The 22177-nt window shown below is 44.9% G+C and overlaps 1 protein-coding gene across 1 annotated transcript in view; it reads right to left on the bottom strand.

The window, feature by feature from the left end:
* Positions 1-4922: 4922 nt before the first annotated feature.
* Positions 4923-22177, bottom strand: part of ABCA12 (ATP binding cassette subfamily A member 12) — an 88938-nt gene continuing 71683 nt past the window's right edge. The window contains exons 42-55 of the mRNA XM_009636586.2: positions 19211-19265; positions 18536-18713; positions 16155-16270; positions 15381-15540; positions 13755-14023; positions 12891-13101; positions 11178-11287; positions 10399-10543; positions 10119-10253; positions 8639-8742; positions 8281-8373; positions 7201-7306; positions 6293-6430; positions 4923-5042 (exon numbers count right to left, since the gene is read on the bottom strand). Coding sequence (XP_009634881.2) covers positions 4923-5042; positions 6293-6430; positions 7201-7306; positions 8281-8373; positions 8639-8742; positions 10119-10253; positions 10399-10543; positions 11178-11287; positions 12891-13101; positions 13755-14023; positions 15381-15540; positions 16155-16270; positions 18536-18713; positions 19211-19265 — 1940 coding nt within the window. The remainder of the gene's footprint in view (positions 5043-6292; positions 6431-7200; positions 7307-8280; positions 8374-8638; positions 8743-10118; positions 10254-10398; positions 10544-11177; positions 11288-12890; positions 13102-13754; positions 14024-15380; positions 15541-16154; positions 16271-18535; positions 18714-19210; positions 19266-22177) is intronic.

Here is a 22177-nt window from a genome sequence, read left to right as displayed (position 1 = left end):
CCTCCGTTAAACTGGAGGCTGGAGTAGATGATCAGATTGTTGCTTTGAGCCTTAAAGCTTGTGGGAGCACCACCATTTATTTCTCTTGTCTCCCAGCACGGGGCCCTGAGAATTGCTTTCCCTGGCAATGGCCTATTTCCAAAAGTCTCTTCTAGCAGCAGTTAGGAATGAAGTGGGGGGCTGCACCCCCCAGGAACTGAGCGCTGTGGAGAGGCGCCTGTTTTCAAGCTTTGCTCCGCGGGTTGCAAGCACAAGCTGTACCTTTGCTCCACCCTGGGCTGAATGTGGCCACTGTGACGGTCCCCTGTTTTGGCACGTGCTGGCTTTCAGGTGCTGCAGGATTGTACCGTGACACAGGTCAGGCCCCAATCCCGAAATATTGATACTGCCTTATGCAGCTCCCCCCATTGCTACAGGTATTTTGGGGGACCTGGTCTGGCCCGAAATGCACCGTGCTCCCTACGCTCCACCCCAGCACCGCGGGGCCGATCGTCCTCCCTCATTACCAGTGCTGCGTATGCGAGTAGCATGAGGAACAGAGCCAACAGTAAGTTGGCGCTGGCTGTGTCCCATACTAATGTTGTTCTTACTATTTCAGTGCCATCTTCCTTATTTCCACCCTCTCCCTGAACAACTAAATTAATTAGAGTGATTTTTTTTTATTTAAATACTGTCGTGGAATAATAATTCTGGTGAATTCATTTTTTTTTTGTCATCCCCCACTGCTTCTTTTCTCTGTTGCGTTCTCTTTTAATACACTGTTGATATTCTGTTATAGCTATGCAAGATCACAGCTGTTGTCTGCAAAACAACAACAAAAAAAAGAGTAAAATCGTGCTATGTGCTGTTGCCATCCAACAATCATTTTTCTTCCTCCACCAGCTCACAAAAACCCCCTTCCTCTATTAAGTGCAGAAGCGTACATTTTTCTTGGCTTGTAAAAAGCCAAAAAAACCTCACAGCAGCTTCAGTGAAACTGCAGCAGTGTCAGGAAGCCAAAGCCCCTACGACAGGCTGGGGCCCCATCCTGAGCCTGTTACGAGGTCACATCCTGCAAATCCTGGATCCCAGGAGTGACTCCTCACGGGCAGCAGGTCTATGGGCATCACCTGCTCCTGCGCTTCACTAGTCACTGAGTTATGTTTACCTGGACGTGTTCATTTGACCTGTAAACATGTTTTCTGATCCGATCCAGTAACAAAACCACTCCTGAGGTTCTCATGAAAGGACAAAAAAAAAAAAATCCAATTAGACTCCAAATTTATATTTACGGTAGCGGTCAGGGCTGGGAGAACTGTTGCTTAATGTTGGCCCTTCTAGACACCTTTCCTCAGCCCCTGCCAGACCTTTTCTGACCCTGCAAGGTTCAGCCCTCAGTGGCCGTTTGCATTGAGACCAAAGCAACGCAAGGATCAGGCCAGAGAAGCACTGCACTCTCGTCAGCAGCGCAGAGTGATAAATGAAGGAGGGCCAGGATGGAGATTTGAATCCTCGTCTCCAAGTCCACAGCTCCAATTACAAAACTGATTTGAATCAGTCTCACAATCCACATAACCAATTATGAAATTCCTCCTTGACTCCCTGGCCCTGGGCTTGTTTAGCGATTGCACTGTGTATACCTTGTGTCTGTAATATTTTAGAGCGTTTTTAAATTAAGCTCAGTTGAGGCCCACGCAGTTCCAATTAACACATACGAGCTGCGTGATCGCTCCGGCAGGGCTTGCCCAGCACTGGTGTTCCCTGTTGCCTCGAACAAGGGTTATTAGGGTGGCTGAAGTGAGATTGGATTAAAGAAGCAAGATGAAAAGCTTGGTTTCCCCCCGGATTGCAGCATTCATCTCTCGCTCCCAGAGAGGTGATGTGCAGTGGTACGCAGAGTGCTCCTCTGTCCCTTCCGGGGACACCAGGGTCAGTGTTTTCAGTGATCTTACCTCCCTGCTCAGACCAAAGAAAAGACCGAGCTTGTTGGCTGCCTGGCTTTTTTTGACAGCAGAGTCATGTAAAGCAAAAATTTCTGAGGGGATTCAGAGAGGGCTGACAATGGGGGGCACCTGCTGTTACACCCGTACATCAGCAGGGTGAAGATTACCGCAAGCATTGAAGACTGAGGAGCGTCCTCATCCTTCCCCTGATGTGCACAGCATGCTCATAATCTTTAAGACAAATTTTATCAGTTGTTTTCTGAGGCAGGGATCTGTATTTCTGGTGACCCCTGGAACCATTATCTGCCCTCCTCAGGGAGGCAAAGGGGGGATGAGAAACCTGGAGCTGGTGTTCGGAGGCAGGATAGTATCAGCCACCACATATAGCATCCCGGAATCGAGCCTGGGGCACATACTATCTCCAGAAGGGACGGGTTGAATCTTGGAGGCTCTGCAGGGAGTAGGGACAGTTGTAATGTGGCACAAAAGGTAATTCAGCCCCCGGTGATGTTATATACAACCTCCTTGCCAGATGCTTCAACCCCCTGAACAGTTGTAACTGCTCCTCCACAGGTTTCAATTAAATTCCCTTAAGTATGTAAACTTTGGCTTGCTTGGACCAACACCTACAGGCTTGGTTGCAATAGCAGATGTTTTATTTTTACCTGCAAGTGAAAACGGGGAGCATATATCATGGCCATGACACATTTCGTGTGAAGCAGATGTTTCTATTAATGCCAGAACTGGGTGGAAATTCAAAGGATGCAACTTGCTGAATTATTCCAATGAATCACTTCCCTTTTTTTTTTTTTTTGATTAGTAAGCTCTAAAGGGACAAAAGAATAGCTTTGTATCAGTCTCCCTCAATTAAATCTAAAGTACATCTGGACAGAGTCTGAAGATCCATCTTTCACTGGCAGTTGCAAAGCCATCAACATAATAAAATAATACTCTGATTGGTATTACAAGGCTGCATTTAAATCATTGGCATTCATGCTCCGAGTCCTTTGCAGGGAGCGCAAGCCCTCCATTAGAGGAAAGCTTAATTTTATACTGCGATCTGTATAAGATATGCAATGAAAATGAGAAAAAAAGAGCTTTTGCAGAGCTGGAGACATAATAATAGAAGCTACAATGAATGTCTGGGCAGCTTTTTCAGTTACTTATAAACTGCAGGTGTCAAATGCATTCTGGAAAGAAGCTGAATTCCAGTTTTAATTACAGTCAGCAGGTTGAGGCATAACTCAGGGCTTGATAATACCTTTGAACCCATAATAAAATTCCTCCTGCCATCAGTACGTTGTTTACACCAAGATCAAGGAGAAAACGTGACCTCCTTGCAGTAGCTAAACTCTAAACTTCAGCATCCCACTGTAAAATCCCAAACACCCTTGATATTTAAAGTACCTATTCCTTGCGTGATTATCTCAGCAAGCCTCAGCATCAAATGTGATCTGAAAGAGTAAAACCGCTCTGCTGACCAGGGTGAGAAAGATGTGTCGTTGCAGCCGTCTTCTAAAGTTTCCTTTGGCTCAAATTAGCTTGGGGCAGGGGTGGGGGAGAGAAGGCAAAAAAAAAAGCCCCTCTGGCTGGAATTGTGTGTGTGCACCCACACTCGAGTGCCGAATGGGCCTTCCCAGGCAAGTACAACCTGGCTTTCTCGGCAACCTCTTTTACCAGCAACAGTAGTTTATTGAGCTCAAAGAGTTTAAGTTCATTATGTGCTTGAATAGCGCCATGTACCTCAATGCCCTGTCCCAAAACTGAGTCTTTGAGGCCTTATGCTGATACGTATAATAAAGAGTAATATGAATCTCTTCTGCCTATTAATGACCGTGGGATAAAAAAAAAGCAGAATCTGCGTGCTGGTGTGCTGAACTCAGCTACTGAGGGGCTGCTGCTCAAAGGTAGGCAGCGGTCTCATTTAAAGCCAGCAGGCAAAGCCTTTGAGGGAGAAGCTAATTACGCCTTATTATGTGGGAAAACACGGCTCTAGAGTTACAGGGGCAGCCACCACTCGTGAGTTGAGGAGGAAGGTCACTGACAAGGCAGCAGAGAGGCAGAGCCTCCTGGGAGAGGGAGGTTTTCTGAGCAAGGGAGATGCTCGTTGCTTTTACTCTGCTCAGGGAAGCACAACCTCACGAAGCAAACTTTGTAGCAGAGGATTTGACCAATATACCTGCCTCATACCATTCTTCTGCCATAATGCAGAAGCACTGAAGAAGAAAGAGGCTGGGTGGTGGAATGATCTTCTGTTGGGTACCAAAAGCTAGGAACTCCTTGGGGCTAAATTGCAGGAACAAACCAAAACCACTGGAAGTAGTGACTTCTACAATAATTATATTTGTACTGACATAACCCACACATACAGATAAGCTTTAAGTCATTACCAAAGACGGCCCCCACCAATGGCATATGTGACTCTCAGTACATAACACCTATGTCCTCACAACACCCCCGTGAGGTAGGGCAAGGCTGTGAACCCCATTCCACCCATGGGGAACCTGTCAAAACTGAGCAAATTTCTCATGGTCACCCAGAAAGCCTGTTGCTGAGCAGGGAGTGGAGCATGGGCTTCCAGAGAAGGTGGCCGTGGGGCTGCTCTTTTGTCAAACACCCTGCACTGCCAACAGCTCCTCTGCCTGCATCACGGCCATTTCTCCTGTAAGCAAATGCCCACAAGCAGCAGGTGATGTCAACTAACTCCTCACAGGCATTACATTAAAAGTGATCATAAAACAAGAACTGGGGAAGAAAAAAAAAAAAAAAAAAAAAAGAATCTGTGGAAAGACCAATCTGATTTGCAACCAAATGGCAGTTTTAAATGCCTACCGTGATCCTAATAACAAAATAAGTGCATATAAAAAAAAAAAGTACTTTAAGAAAATCTGCCTTTTTATCCCCACCATCCCAGAATCATAGAAAACAGGGCTTGGAAGAACCCCAAGGGCTCATCTGGTCTTTTCCCCAGCTTCTACAATCCCCTGTGGTTGGGTCCCTTCAATAGATGGAGCTTGTGGTGCTATCTTGGCTACTTGTGTCAGAGCTGTCCAGTGTCACATCAGGACCTGCATCCATGCTGTCAGGATCTGCTTGATCTTTAGCAAAGTTGATGAAAACCTAGAAGTTTAAAGGAAAACATTCAGTATGTGACAGCAAAAGGAATTCATAATATGAAAGAATATAAAGAAGAAATGGCTGTTCATTTGACTGTGAGCCTGGGGAGAATGCTCAGGAATGGATTCACACTGGATTTGAGAATTGCGAATGCTGGGCTTCTACAGGCTAATGTAAATAAATGGATGCGCACTCCTGTACCGCTGAATTGACACCCAGGATGCAGAGGCAGACATTCCTGTACAAAACCTCATTGTCCTGCAGGTCATGTTTCAAAAGTACTAGCAAGGTAATACCTGCCTGCTAGCTCGTTTTGATCACAGTGTAATACAGCTATATTATTACTTTATAAACCCATCTGTCTATATATAATTGACATCCGTGCACGCACAACTGCGTATTATATAAATAGGTATATATAATCACACATAACAGTCTTTGTTTGAACAGTATCTAATGAATACATAAAATATTCTTACTAGAACACTACCTGCAATCACATTTGCATATACACAAATGCAAGCTGTCCTCTCACAGAATATGGCTGGGGGCTTCCTGCGGTTTGTCTGCCCCTTTCTCTCACCACTGCCCCTTATTAAAACAATACTGAGGACCTCCTCCCTCCAGATCTCTGTTTAATAATTCGCAGGATTACAGGGCTGCAGTTTTTGCTCCTGTCTCCAGAAGGGACCTAACATTTCAGATGGTGGTGCTCAACAGGGTGATTTCTTCTGGATAGTCTTTGTGGCTTCCCTTCAGCTGATGTGTTTCCTACAAGATTTTGATGCCAGTGGGAATGTCGTTCCAAGGGAAAATGGAAGGAACTTAACTATGAAGCTAGGTTTGGAGTAATGCTAAATGAACTTACCAGCCAAATAAAGCACAGGAATGAGTGAAATCAAGCAAATTTGCAGGATTGGTGGGAAAAGTCCACCGCCAGGAAGCCTAGTACTGGACTCAGGGGTGATTCATAATCCTGCCCTTCATCCACATCCATGAGGCTGCTGAAATCAGCAGTCACAGAGGGAAGAACAGATCCTTTATGCTACAGGCAGCTTTCTATGTGTGTTTTCCTAGCACCAGCACAGGTATCTGGAGGCAGTAGCACTGATAAAGTATCCCCAGGAGGAATACAGATGGAAATCCCTTTCAAAATGTAGTCTATTGTGTGCAGCAATCCATTATACGTAACCATCAGTCTGCTCCCCTGTTAACAGCTCTAAATGGATGGCCACACATCTTTAATGCCTTACCTCCTCTAACGTTGTTTGACTCACTGAGAAGTGCCTGATATTGAAGGCTGCTTTGCTGGCTTCCAAGAGATCAAATATATTTGCTACCCCTCCTGCAGAGACTGGAACGTGATACTCCACCATGCTGAAATGCTGATCCTGTGGGAACAGGAATGATGAGGTAAAGTTAAGAGGTTGCTGCCTATGAAAAGCCAACAAATCTGTTGGCTGTTTGGCTGAGAACAAAAGCAAGGAGGACCTGAGCCATGGGAAAATGAAGGGGCAGAGGGTGTGTTCTCTCCTTCTGGCTCCCAAAGGTGAGGAATGTTATTGTCCAGTATTGACTGGTGTTTCCCCATTGGAAGTTTTTGTGGGTTTTGTCATCAGGAGATGATAACTAAACCCCAGAGCTGGAAGCTTGAGGATAGCCATAGCATCTTCCAGCTCCAAGTCTGCTCTTTCGATTAATGCAGAGATTGGGTTACGGACAATGGATGGGATTAGCGACTCAGTTACTAACTAACCAAGTTACTCTGGTTTTACAGTCATTCAGTTACTAGAAGCACCCGGCCATCTCGTTACCCACTGAATATCAAGTGCGTCTCCATGCAGTCCAGGCTTCAGTGGGACCATACGTAGGGCAGAGGGTTGCCTAACAGCTGCCTTACAGGATCACTGCAGCTGTTTGGCCGAGGTTATTTAAGCCACCAAGGAACTTGGGTGCTCCAACCCTTGGACAACCCAGTGTCTGACAGCATTGACAAGTGTGTGTGTGTGTGTGTGTGTGTGTGTGTGTGTATGAATCCCTTACACTCTGAGAGCACGGATCTACGTGCACAGTATGTTACAAGATGTCTACCTTGCAATACCCTCTTGGCTAATTTGAAGGGCTTGAGAGGGCCTCTCCCAAAAGTATTTGTCCTGCTTACCTTCAGGCATGTATTTGGGAAGTGTGACTTCATGAACTCTGTCAGTGCCTCGGTGTTAACTGTGTTGCTATTTAAGTGCATCTTCACAGTGAAGCCTCTTCCGAACCTAGGGGAAAAAGAAAATCACAATTAACACAGTAGGAAAGAGAAACATAGCAAAAAAATCCTTTGAGAGTGCTGCACAGCCTCTTTGGGGAAATCTAATCCAGGCAGAGTGCAGCTTGAATGGGGTCAGGGTTGTTAACCTGGAGTGAATCTTAATAAGAAGCTGAGCTATTGTGATAACTAATAAAATTGAAGCTCAACCCTAACATGCATTTCACATTTTCAGCAGTGAACAGATTACTTTGGGGAACACATCTCTGGGAAAAAAGGCTGTGAGAGAGTGGAAAGTGCATTAGTTAACACAGAATTTCAATGGTGTAGTAAGAAACATAAACCAGAAAATGACTTTATTTTGATGCCCTATTAACAAAGGTCTCATGTTCTGAGCCCTCAAAGCTGTAGGTCTCGTGGCTTAATCCCAGCCGACAACTGAGCACCACACGGCCGCTCGCTCTCTCCCCTCCCCCAATGGGGCGGCAGAGAGAATTGGAAGAGTAGAAGTGGGTTTATTGAAATAAAATAAAATAAAATAGTAACAGCAATAATATAATATACAAAGCAAGTGATGCATGATGCAGTTGCTCACCATCTGCTGACCGATGCCCAGCCAGTCCCCAAGCAGTGGCCCCCTGGCCAGCTTTCCGCCAGTTTATATGCTGAGCATGACATCATAGGGTATGCAATACCCCTTTGGCCAGCTGGGGTCAGATGTCCTGGCTGTGCCCCCTCCCAGCTTTTTGTGCCTCTCCAGCCTTCTCAGTCGGTAGAGCATGAGAAGCTGAAAAGTCCTTGACTCTGTGTAAGCACTACTTAGCAACAACTAAAACATCAACATTATTCTCATACTAAATCCAAAATACAGCACTATACCAGCTACTAGGAAGAAAATTAACTCTATCCCAGCCAAAACCAGGACAGTATGTTAGTAAATCCCTATGCTGTTCAGTAAAAGTGAAATAGGTACGCGTTACTGACCTGCTTTTGATATGCTGCAAAGAGCCAATGCACTGAAAACTCCCATTCACCATAATAGCCAGCCTGGTGCAGAGGGCTTCACATTCTTCCATGCTGAAAAACCAACCAAGAAACTCTAATAACGCATTGAGACGGTATAAACAAAAAATAGTTATTTTAGTAATCAGAGAACATTACTGATCTTCCCTAAAGTGTTGTGGCTCTCTGTGGGCACCCACATTCAGCCACAACAAACCTCCAAACCTGTCATAGCTCGGTGCCCTGAAATTCTGCAAGGACCAACGGGGATTGTGAAGGACAGGCCTCTCCATACCTCCTGCAGACCCTGAAAACAGAGACAGAGCCAAACCTGCCCTACCTGTGGGATGTGAGTATCACTGAGCATTTGTTCTGCACTTCCTCACTGATGATTTTCCAAAGGTGGCGTTTAGCGTTTGGATCCATTCCAGAGCTCGGTTCATCCTATTGGGAAAGACAGGACTGAATGTAAATTTGCACTCAGAATCTGATCTCTCTAACACTTGTGCTCTTTTTAGGTTCACCGTTGGTGTTACATTTGCTAGTAAGGACCCACAGGAGGGCTTATACTGGTACAGACCTGGGAGAGGGATTATCTTCAGTTGCGTTATGGATTTGACTGAGATGTTCTATGCCCCCTTCAAGTAGAAGCAAGTCAGCTTGACTAAGACCTCCATCCTCACCGCCCTTTGGAACTGCACAGCTCCCCCAGTGACTGGTGGGAACTCTCAACCTCTGTTGAACTCCAGAGGAACTGACTGGCTCTGACAGCACCATCTCAGGTCAACCCTACCATGCAGTGTTTTAAACATCCATAAACACCACAGGCATAACCTCAGACAAGAAGCTATCAACTGGCACTTGGTTTCCATGTGCACCTGCGCTTTGCCTCCCTCTCGATATGCTCACGAAGCATGTGCTGCATTTCTCCATTCAGAGTGACAGTAAGCCAGAGATGAAAGATGGTACACTATCTCCTATCTTACGCAATGCTGATAAAATTGTTAGCCAATTTCTGATTGACAGTCTGTTACTGTTGAGGATAACGCCTTATGTAAAGCAGAAATAAAACAGCTTGGGTTCAGGCAGCAGTCAGTACAGAGGAAATTTCCCCACCTTCTATTTTTGTTGAGATTTTTTTATGTCACAAAAGCAGCTAAAGGGCTGGTGTATGTGATCGGAATTAAAGGCGGTAGTGCTGGGCTTAATACAAGTTGGGGTAAGGGAGATTTATGTCCGCTAGATATCAGATTTAATATTGGGAAACCTGCTCACAGAGCACTGCACACATTCAAAACACAGCAAGTTGAAAAACTGCACAAAAAGGTATATTTTAACAAGGGCATATCTCATGGAAGAACGGGAAAGTTCAAAGTGAAAGACAAAAGGGGAAACCAAACCTAGAAAAACAGTTTTATGTTCTAATCTGGAGGGAAGTTGCTCCTTTGCTCTTCTACAGATTTGGAGCCTTGGATGCCGCTTTTCTTGCGGCACTGTGCAGGGTAGTTGATACAAAAAAACCAAGAAAGTTCTGGTAACAAGGAGAATTTAATTGGCAAATATAGGATCTATTTTTGACCTCTGAAAGAGGCTAACAGAGAAACTGGCAGACTCACCACTCCCTTATGCCCTTAAAGAATATTTGGGTGCTTGCTGAAATCTAAACTTTCCTCTGATGCATATGTTGTCAGGCTAAATACGGCAACTGGGGGAGTGTCCTGCAAGCTGGGCCTGAGAAGGTTTTGCTAGACTGTCAAAGTACCTCTGCCAGCCCAGAGATCTGCTCCTCTTCCCCCCCAGCAAGGCCCCCCATTTCTCACCAGCAGCAGAATTGATGGATTCCCAATGAGAGCCAGAGCTGTTGACAATTTTCTGTTAGTGCCGTAACTGCACATAGAGGTGACTCTGTCTTTGTAGGCCATCAGATTCAGACGGTGGAGAAGCTGGAGTACAACCTATGGGAACAAGAGTACAGCTTTCACAACAATGTCCAGGCATAAATTACCACACGCATATCTATTTATTGAAAGACTAATTAAATCAATTTAAAGGCTCTCAATAACTGGAAAATGCTCTAAGTCAAGCCCCAGCATTACTCACTCCTTTGATCTCTCTCTCTGGGATGCCATGGAGCCTGGCATAGTAATACATGTGCTCTTCCACAGTCAGCAAGTCATCCAAGGCATCTTCTTGAGGACAGTAGCCAAAGAGTGACCAGTGTGCCTCACTGATGTCATTCAAGGACCTGTGTAAGGAAGTCAGCAAGTCATTTTAAACACACCAAATTGCCAATGCACTCTGGAATCAGACAGAAGAGAGAAAAAAACCAAAACAAACAGCCTTTCTCCCACTTCCTAACCCTTTCTCCAACCCTTGAAGGAAAATGCTATGAATTTGCAGACCTTCAGCTATTAGGCCCTCAGTTCTGCAAAGGAAGAATTATATTTGCAATATCTGTTAGCCACAATGTCTAGTAAATAGCTCTCCAATTACCACCAGCACTTCAGACAGCACAGCTGCCACCAAGCCTACTCCTGTCAAAGAGTGCTTTGAGATGAGTCCTGCTGGTCTCCAGATACTAGCTCAGAAGTGGAATCACACTCAGCTGAGGACCTGAGTCTGATCCCGTTTGCAATGGAATGAAGTGAAAGAAACACCACTGAGAACAGCAGAGGTATGACAGCAAGATGCAAACCCTAGGGAAGCAACCATACCGTCTTCAAAGGATGAAATTCCCTGCCTTATTTATTTTTGCTCTGGTTTGAGTGTTTTGGTTTGTTTCAGACTTTTACATTTCTTTTCCTTCACCATCCGGCCTTAAAAACTGCTCCCAGGCTGATTTGCTCAAGCCCCTTCCCCAGAAATCACATCTTCCATACCCAGAATGATCCTGGACCCGCAACCTTCCGCTGGATGCTCCGATATCGCCTGTCAACATCTTAAAGATGGTCGTCTTTCCAGCTCCGTTCACACCAAGCAAGCCAAAGCACTGGGTTATGGGAAAGAAAGGTAGAAATGTAACCATGCTGTATTTATAATACAGAAATATTGCTCCAAGATGACTGCTTAGTGCATCTTGTCTCTTATTTTCTCTGGACCCTTGAGCAAGACGAATTGCAAGAGCAGCAGAGGCACTCAGAGCATACGAAGGTTATAATGGAGGTTGTTTATGGTGCAATATACTGCAGCTTATATTAGGACCGTTTGTTTAATATGGTGAAGAATCAAGGATGTGTCTCTAATAGAGTCATTCCGTTTACTGCAAGGTGCATTTTTGCAGCGAGCTCATCTGACAGGCCAAATCCTGATCATCTAATTTGTGCGAAGCCTCCCATTGACAGGAACAGAGCTATTCATAGGTATGAGGTGAGTGAGGTTTGTGCTGCCATTGGTAAAACCTTAATGTGACACAAGATTTTTGTCAAATAATCTCACTAATGCACTACATTAATAAGATTAAGAACTGGCTCCCTGTAGTGCAGTTCAGTATCTCATGCTAAAATCTATGTTTTATTGCTAAGGTTGGAGATACGCAGTTGTGTGTCGCATAAGCAATTACCATTGTGCTGATAATTACTATTGTTTTGGTATTGTCAGTACTGACCAGCTGATGTGAAAATCCTCGCATGTTGAGCCCACTGCAGATGCACAGCATCGATCCAAGGCCCTTCCCCACCCTGAGGTCCATGCAGGAACAGTATCTGTGCACAGTCTGTGGTGCAGGGCCATGACCCCTGCTGACACCAGCATCAGGTTGAATTTTGCCAGAAGCTAGAAACCTCTATGCCAGCTGTGGCTTGGAAAAAAATCCTCTGCCAGAAAGATCAGCGCCAGTCTCCACGTGAGGCTGCTGTCCTCCTGCCCAGCCCCTTACATCCTTTCATATGCCCAGTATCGCAGTGGGACCCAGGCAATTAAAAAAATCAGGTACCAAGGAGTAGTTCCAAGCTTCCCCACAAGTCAGGTGCACAGCCTGAGGCAGGATCTGGTCTCCAGAGGCCCCATGGACTTTCCTCTGGGTCTCAGAGGTGCTCCATACACTCCTGTCTTTTTCTCTTCTCCTGAGTCAGTGTTTTTGCAAGTAACTGCACTGACATGACCACAGAATCTTTTTTTTTTTCTTAGAGTTAGTTTTAAGTCTTGATTCATGAAATTGTGTGTTCAGCTGCAGTGATTTGTCTTTCCCTGATGGGAAATACAAGCAGATAAGCCTGACTCACTGTCTCCCATGCAGTTCAGGTAATTGTAACTGGACAAATTCTGCTGTCTTCATTGCTAGGTGCTGTACAAACACAGCATGCAGACATTTTGCTCTGAATATAGCTCCATTACTGTCCCATCCACTTTTCCTCTTTCTAGGGCCTTCAAACTACCACTTGGCATCCCAAATCCACCAGGAGCCTTTAGTTGCTACCATAACCCCAAGAATCAGTAAACAGGGCAAAGGAAGGAAGGAAGAGGTCAGAGCAGAACAAGCCACCACAGTCGTGATGGGACAGCAGCAAGGACTGGGAGAACAGATGGCACTGTGGATCTGTTCCAATTTCCCTCCCCAGGGCAGAAGGTGCCCTCAGCCTTTTCCCCTCGTTTACCTCTCCGGCAGGAATCCCAAGGCTGATGTTTTTCACAGCCACAATGCGTTTGTGAGGAAGGTGGTAGATCTTTGTGAGATTCTGGAGCTGCACCACATCAAAGTCAGCTTTGCCAGACTCCACCCGGTTCCTCTCTGCCTGAACATCCCCATCCTCTTCCACTGCAGTTGACAGAAGCGATGCTTTGCCGTGCACTCTGTCAAACAGGAACCTATTGGGGAGGGCAGAGAGGGGAACCTTACACTCTGGCAAGCAGACAGCAGTGGGGGCCTGCGTGCTTGGGATACTAAGGAGCCTTGCTGTGAGATCCCAGGGCATGCAAAAAATACAGATATACAGACAGTTTCTATTCCTCTCCCAATATTTGCACCATTTAGGGAATTTAAAAACCCAGTGTTCTCTTTCTGACTCTTTTTTTTCTTCTTTTTCAGCAAATATTCCAAGCTGGAGGAGGTCCTGCCTTGTGAACCCTCTTGTAATGCAGGTGACAGGGCTGTTCTCACTCTTCCCTGTGTGCACCCAAGCCAGAGGAGACAAGGAGATTCAAACAGCTGTCTATGGACTGACTGCTCTTACCCGCCAGCTGAACATCAGCCTGCCAAACCCAGAGCCCTGAAATGAGGGCCATAGTCTCAGCCAGCAGGGACTACCAAGGGACTCCAGTAACCTATCCCTCTTATTAGTTAATACTCTGATTACTGGTAGGTACCAGGACTGCTGCCAGAGAAAACTTACTCCGTGTTTGAAAAGTGTCTTGGAAATTTATGGGCTTCATAATTTATAACGATGGTGTGAGAGCCCAGAATTAAACCACGGAGCGCCGTTTTGGTCTGTTTTCATTGTGAGACTCCAGATGTTACTTACTCTAGTATGTTGTTCCAGAGTCTCTGAATCATCCTGTCGTGAACTGTAAGACGAATGGCAAAAAACACGGTGCCCTGGATAAACATGGCAAACAGCTTGGATGTGGTCTTGTCCAACTCAAAGGTTTTGTCAGGGTAGTCCACTCCATAGGCTTTCAAGAAGCCCACCAGTGCCTGATCCTGCGACAGTTCGATCAAGCCATAGCCAAAGCAAAATTGTGGGAACATAAGGAACACATGCCTTAAGTTTTCAGCGAGATCATGCAAGCCCTGAAAAAAAACCCCAAAAGCAGCACAGTCAGTCACTGTTTTTATTCATGGAATAAATTCATAGGTTTTACTGTAGGACTGAAGTGTAACAATTACGTTGGGATTTGCTCGTGTCTCAGAGCAGAGATAAATTGAGAGCAAAGAGCTCTGGAGACAGCTCGTTTCACACACGGGCATAAGGTCAGAAAAGTCAACAGGCAGCTCTGAGGTTGTGATCACCCATAGTAAACAGCAGCCAGTTCCCAGCGCAGTCCCTCATTGCTGCTCCAGACGCCTTGCCCTGTGCATGGAGCAGCCCGAAACCGACCCGTGAGCCAGAGCTGAATCCTGCATCTGAGCTGCACTGTGCCTCCCAAAACTACAGAGCCACTGCACCAGCCCACTGCCGGGCACAGCCCACTCACCAATCCCACTCCTCTGGAGAACTGTCCTATATGTTTTCCTTGGAGAAACATCTCCATAAAACACAAGATTTGGTTTTAATAGATGTAGAAGGGCAGTCTCACACTTACAAACTCTCGTGCATAGAGATTTGGGACATTTCTAGCAGAAGAAAGGATTACTGCACACAGCAAAGTGGAGAGGGAGTAAATTAGCACAGAAAGAGACTGACTCCCTGCCACTGGGGCACAGAGGGATGGAAGATGATCATAATTGCACATCCCTAAAATCCAGGGGGGTGCTAGACAAGCACTGTCCAGCTAGAGAGAAAAATCCAACCCAGCTATTGTTTTACAAAGTAATTGCCCTTCATAAAAAAAGAAAGCTAAATGTAAGGTGTGCATTTTATCCCAGTAATTCCCAGGGATATCTCAGTTTAAAAGAAGGCTTTACTTTAGGGAATCATCACTGTCTCTGAGTAATTTTTCATCCTTGCAGGGAGAAGATGATTGCATTACAGATCTAGATGACAGACGGACGGTGCTGGGCTTAATGTGGCACATGTCAGACTCAGGGCAGTGACATCTAGCTGTCACTCTCCACAGTTCGTGCTTCAAGAACTCAGCAATGGTTCAAAGTGCCCATCAGCTTTTTATCAAACATGTACACCCACCTCCTGCCCTTCTCTGCACAGGCAGTTTTCTGCCTCTCTTTCTGTACTCTCCCCTCTGTCACCATCATTTCCACCTTTGCCAGGGGTGCAGATTTCCAGAGAAGCAAGATTCGCATTTGACTCATGTCCTGTCTACAGGGAACCCCATTAAGTCCTGCAACTACTGTCCTACTGTGACTACTGCTTGGTCTACCTCAAATATCTTGAAGCCAGCCAGTTGCTAAGGACCTGATCAAACCCACCAAACTCAAGAGGAAGCCTCCTGTTGTTTCACCAAGGGCTTAGTATTAGCAGGGTTCCTACCTGGTCCATGGCTTTTTCCTGGGAGAGCAGAAACACAACCGAGTGAGTAATGATGGTATTGATGCCAAAGAACAAGTTGACACAGACATAAACGATGAAGGCCATTCCCGTTTCTTTGAAAAACCCAGCCAGCAGGTACATCCATGAAAACGTTGCATATCTATAAATCACCAGCAGTGCAGAGAATACTACAGTAACTCAAAGTGCGATTGCACACAAACAACTAAAGACCTCAGACATCACAGTTCTGTTTTGCCACGTGACTAGATTTCCATGTTACAGGAGCTCAAAGAAGGAAAAATGCCTTTGTATCTGTTAGAATTTGGAGAAAAAGTTAATGATACATACTTTGAACATGGAGACCTGACTGAAAGCAGACAGACTGGGCCTGAAGGATTCAAAGCCAGGGAGACAGTTTTGCTAAGTTTTCCTGAATTGTGCTGCTGGCTTTTTTTTTTTCCTCTCTCTCGGATTTTGAAATGCTTCTGTATCTCAAACTTTGCAATAGTTCAGTAAGCATCTGTTTACAGCTTGGGCTGTCACTGTGACCTTGAATATTTCATATCCTTACGTAGTTTGCTTTGAATAAAGCAGGCATGACAACAGTAGTTTAGCTCACTGCTCCTGGAAGGAGCAACTAGTCACCATTTGTAAAGTGCATGTTGAAGAAAAAAGCCCTTGTATTCCTCCCTTGGATCTCAAATTGCAGCAGCGTGCAATATCCAGTCCCTCACTCTGTGCAATGATATTTAAATAACCAAGCTCCACACTTACCCAAAGAGTAACAGCAGAAGAAATACTGCCAGTAAGTTATTGTTGTTGCAGAAAGCTGGTATCTGGAAGGATGAAATAACTCCTATTGAGAGTCCAATAGGGACTGTAAAAAGTACCTGCAAAATGATATTAAAAAGATGGTATTAGAATGATAATTCTTAAACATTTTTCTAGAACTATGCAGAAGCAACAACGCAAGGTCTGAATCTGGTCCTACAAGTGCAGCCTGGGTTTTCTAAGGGAAACCAAATACAGGTGGGGTCTCAGTCCTCCTGAGACTTTTGGGATTCTTGCAAATGAATTCCCACAAAGCCAGTTTGAATAGGCTAAGCCTCAACATTCAGGACTGTGGGCAGAAAATGTCTTAAAAAAAGGTTGTGAATGAAAAATACCCCTTTGGGATTTCTGTTAGCCTTGCAGTCAGACCATTTCGTTGTGCCCTGTAAATCTAGTCTTTATAATGTTGAGTCAAGCCAGGGACCTTCCAAATGTCTGCCTTGAGAGGCTCCTCTCTTCCCCAGCACTGGGATTTAACAGAATTTACTGGCAGGGATTCACTGAGAAATATCAAGTTGCCGACAGCACTGGATTAGTTTCAGCCCGCTGAATACTGATTGTGGCAAGGACTCTAGGGATTTTTCCCCAGGCAGATTTGCAAATATGCAATGCTGGAGTGAGGGCCTGGATCAGGGAAGCAGACACGGTGCTGCCCCATCCTCACCCCTGCGCCGCAACTCAGGGCTGCTCTGCCAAGCCAGACTGCAGCCATGCTGCCTTCAGACCCCTTTCAAGCTCCCCCTGCCAGGCAGGAGATACTTGTGCTGTTGCCTAATCACACCAGCCCCTATAAGCAGGCAGTTTAGACTACTTAGTTTCAGCCTGAAGAAGAGAAGACTGGGAGGGGACCTCATCAATACATACAAATATCTTAAGGGTGGAAGTCACTAGGACGGAGCCAGACTCTTTGCAGTGGTGTCCAGCGACAGGACAAGGGGCAATGGGTACAAACTGAGACATAAGAGGTTTCAGTCGAATATGAGGAAAAACTTCTTTACTTTGAGGGTGACGGAGCACTGGAACAGGCTGCCCAGGGGGGTTGTGGAGCCTCCTTCTTTGGAGATATTCAAAGCCCGCCTGGACAATGTCCAGTGCAACCTGCTCTAGGAGAACCTGCTTTAGCAGGGGGGTTGGACTAGATGATGTCCCGAGGTCCCTTCCAACCCTTGTGATTCTGTGAGAACTGTACTGTTAGGACTGCTTTGTTAGCGTGCATCGGTGTTACCTAGAAGCTTAGGCTGTGCCCTGCAGGAAGAGTCAAGGCTCACATTCCCCAAGGAATTTCAGTCCTTTGCCCTTACTGCAAAGGTGGCTGGCCACTCAAATGCCCTTGAAGATTTCATATTTTCAGAAACTGATGATATCACTAGGATTTTAGGCACTAGCAGAACTGCATCAATAGAAATTTGTCAGATACGTAGAGCTGATCACCATTACAGCATAGCTGGCAATGCCAAAGCTCACGAGCAGAGATAGTCTGCACTTGCAGATCTCTGTGCGATGGTTTGACATCATGCACTGAAGGTAATTCATAAGACACAAAGCACTTTAGTCTACAGACACTGTGCATATTTATCCTCTTAGTCCAGCGATGCTTTCCAGCAGTGCTATTAACCCTCTTTACAACAAGGAAACTTAACTTCAGGGAGAACAAGGGCATGCCTAAGTCACGTCATGGCAGCACAGTGGTGGGGAGCTCAACTATGTATAGAAAGAAGGTGGTAAATCTATACAGCACAGTGCAGCACTGTCAAAAGGAACTTGCTCAGGTCCTGGAAGGCATATAGCTGCATTAGTAGCTCTCTTTGGCTTAAAACCTCTTTATAATATATAATCTTTAAGAGACCATTCAACCCAGCAACGGATTTTTGCCCAACAGGGGAGTGTCAGCTGTGAGACATCTGCTAATGTACACCCTGTACTCCCAGGGTTTTCAAAATGGCTGTAGCCTCAAGCCCCAAAGCCTTACCCCAGGTGCATAAAGCCTGCATGACAACTAATCTAACCCTGCAAGCTAACAGAAAAGCAGCTTGTGGCTTGCATGTTAAAATTGAAATCAAGCTCTGGCCTGTTCTGTGTTGCTCTCATATAAATGTGCTGAGTGTTTTGCATACACTCGAGAGAGAAGGAATGCTTTCGCTTAGCAAAATCCAGTGTTGCGGTTCACATTTAATAGTCTTCAATGCCTCGGAGAACAATTACTACATAACGCTCTTGGTAGTAATAATATTAAGAAGTCTAGGCAACCAACTTTAAATAAAGAACTTTTTTTCCCCTGCTGCGTAACGCTACTCTTGGTGCATTTAGGAATGTGAATTATTTACCAGATCATAAACGAAGTTAGTCACCCAATAGCTTGTCATCCCAATGCCTGAAATATGCTGCAGTTGTTTGGCTTTGGTTTGATGTTCTTTTACCACGTAGAGAACAAAACTTGCCGTTGTGATAGAGTAGCCAACCAAAACAGACATGGAAACTATGATGTCGAGTAAGCTGTTGAGCCTGGGGAGAAAGTGGAAGAAGATGTACATGGTGAGTCAAAGTGGCAGGTTTCCTTCACTGCAGAGGCATTGCTTAGAGCTCAGAAGCAAAGAGGTCCTGATTCTGTGCCAGCATCTTTTGCTGATGTTAATTATGCCTAGCAAGAAGGGACTCACAGCACTGAGTCGTAACACTGTACCATAGCATTGATTGGAAAGGCCAAAGGGAAAATTATGTAACTGTTGTTACATTTGTGCCAAAGCACAAAAATGTGTGATGCTGTAACTGTGACCTCCAGATCTATATGGGATGCTGCAAAGAAACCCTAACAGGAATCAGCAGCTCTGTGGCATGCAGAATGCTGTTCAAGCATAGAGGGAATGAAGGCAAGGAAGAGAGCATTTTCATCATTTAGAGAAAGATATTCAGTAATTTAGGCTGGTTTATGGTTTCCAAGTATCTGGTTTGCTCATTTTGAAGCTAAACAATTCAGGCATCAGCCAAATGAACTTTCTTACATTACTTGTTCTTGACTCTGTCCTCCAGGATATGGGTGAGCGGATAAGAAAATACCTAAAAAAGAAAAAGAAATTGAAAATGTGGCTAACTTAAAGCTTCCTTCACCAGTTCCTGATATTTACAGTAATACAGAAAACTCTGAGTAGAGAAGAAATACAGATCAAAAGCTGAATTTTGCTCTGTCATCTTGCTGTGATCTTGGGCAGAATTTTGAGCATCCTCTTTTTTCCTGTGACTTCACTTCAGTGCACAGCAGATCTGAAATTCAAACCCTAGGCCTTGTTTCTGCATCTCTCTGGCTGATGGTATCATTCAGTTCAGTGAGAACACTCCGGCACCTAAAATTAGGCACATGATTGTGGGTCCATGTATTTTAGGCTAGATTCCTCCACACCAACACATTACAAAACTGATGAATGTTTCATTTTAAAGCTGCTCTTTGATGATCTCACTTCATTTCATTTGTTCTCTTACCATCAGAAACAAGTCATTCCCTATTGGCTTTCCCCACAACTATTACCTTCCCATGATATATGTCTTCCTCAATACAGACATTGTTGAGATGATAGCACAAACCAAAGTAAGCTACAGACACCTTTGTTCCCAGTTTGGCAATGAGTTAATTCTGAGCTATTCTGCAGCTAGGGGAAAAAAAAAAAAAAAAGATGGTTTTGTCCAAAGGAACTAGCAAAAATCAAAAATCTAGTTACTGTGTGTGTAAGCACAGTCTGATGTTTTCCAAAAAAAGATCCCTTAAAAATGGGTTTGTATCAAGCACAAGCTGCAAGAGAGGAGTTTTCTGCTCACATGCAGATACCTTCATATGATTTAGTTTAAGTACTTCTTTACCAAGGAGAACACCTAGCTCAAAAGACTAGTACTGTTCATCACAGTGCATTTGCTTTGTTCGAAGGCAATTTGTGCCTATAAAACCAGAGTTTTCTAACAAAGGGAGGAACTTGGAGGTCTCTGGTGGGCCAGTTCCAACCTCCAGTGAAGGTCTCTGCCTTGGTCCTACCAAGACAACAGACCGGTCTCCAAGATTCTGGCACCTGAGAAAGGGTTTAGGCCAAGATATTTATGTACCTAAGAACAAGGTTCTCAATCCATATTTAGGCACCTAAGTACATGCCTCAGTTCTCAGGGAGTACTGGAGGACCTCTATTAAATCCAGAGAGATTTGGTAGAACATGCACCTCTGAAATTCAAGCTCCTTACAGCCAGGTGCCTGACTTTCAGCAGTTACATGAGGAAGAACTATTCTGGGCTATTTTCTCTAAGAACAAGCACTCAGACATGGGGGCCAGAAAGGAGGCGACTGTGGGTTTAACTGACCAAGTGCCATACTCAGGAAATAAGATTTCATAGGAAATTCGTGTCGGAGGGGGGGTAAAAAAAACCACCTGAGTCTCGTCATCAGTGAGAGAAACGGAATTAAAATCTTGGGCTGCTGATAAAGCCAAGCAAACAGCCAGGAAATGTTTCCCTTCTCTAAAAAAGGGAGAGAGAGAAAAAGAAAGACACTGTCTGTCTAATCTGTTAATACTTCACTATAAAGCCATTTTCCTTTACTGAAGCTTAGGCTAGAAGTCAAAATTTCCATTTCAATGCTTTCTCTTTTTTGTTGGTTGGGATTGAGAGAAGAGAAAGCACAATATACATAAGTCAAAAGCTATTATGACTTGCTTAGTGACAGGGTAAAAAGCTTTTTATGTATTTTTTAAAAATATACGCAGTCTAAGACAAACCTCCAAAGTGGGACTGGCACCTCTTTCAAACTGCTGAAATGACAACACACTTTTATCTGGCCATTTCAATGGTTCTTAAACTGTCATTTATTTGTCACAACAACAAATAGATTTAGCTGCCAGGAACATACCACGCAGAACGTCTGTTCAATTGTATTCGAAACTGGATTTACGCTACCCTGGGGGAGCTATCCTCGTCCATTCATTTTATTTCCCCCATTCTATGGCTTGGATCATTAGTGGGAAGTGGAGAATTATCTGCCCGGTCATTTACTACTAAGCATTTCTTTCCAAAAACACAGAAGCAGCAGGACAAATGGAATAAAAAAACCTGCTGCTATTCTTTCCCACTGAAAATTGTTATTTTGCTGGTATAAAACTTTCCCTGTGAAAACTTTCTGACTGTTCACACAAGCTTCCTGCTTTTCCTCTCGCTACAGCATGTGTTGGGAATACAGAGACAGGGCAAGAAGCTTCACTGCTTAATAATTCAGCTGCTCTGGGATGTTCCTGCCACTGGAAGTGCCTGGCTCAGGTCTCCTCTCTCCTCACCCAGGTAGGGGCTGCAGCTTTGTGATAAGCTCTTGCAGCGCACACCGAAGAGCTTCAACCTTCTGACCTGGAGGGCACGCTGCAAGTCTCAAAGGCACGAGCCGGTGGGTGTTTTAGGATGGCGGCGGGGACGAGGCACCGGGTTCGCTTGTTGTGAGCCGAGCTTGTTGTGAGGGGAATTTCAGCGCATCGGCATGTGGAGGTGGGAAGAGAGACGTGCCGTTTTGACTTGTAATCAGCATTCTGCTGTTTCTTTAATTCATGGCATGACACTCAAAGCTTCAGACCAGATGCCTTTTCCATTATAGTTCAATTCAGACACATTAGTGAGGAATAGCCTTATGAGCAGAGAGACACTGTCACCTATTTCCCTGTCACCTGGAACGGGAGGCCTCTGAGGTGAGGGGCGCTAGGCATGACCAGGACGTGGCTGGAAGGGCACCATTTGTCAAAGAAAATCAATCGGTAGGGCATTTCTGCATGCAATTGCTACTCTTGTCAGATCCCATAAATCTCTGTATAAGGTTTCTCAGAATGGCATCAACATAAATCTTTCTCTTCTCCCTGCACCCTCTCCATCTCTAGAAACAGGCATACATACACAGACATATTTGTGCCCATGCTGCACCCTTAACGTAGCTAAACCATAAACAGTAAGATAGGGTG

Source organism: Egretta garzetta, unplaced genomic scaffold, assembly GCF_000687185.1.
Source record: "Egretta garzetta isolate BGI_Z169 unplaced genomic scaffold, ASM68718v1 scaffold230, whole genome shotgun sequence".
Taxonomy (NCBI): Eukaryota; Metazoa; Chordata; class Aves; order Pelecaniformes; family Ardeidae; genus Egretta; species Egretta garzetta.
This window is presented reverse-complemented; position numbering and strand designations above follow the sequence as displayed.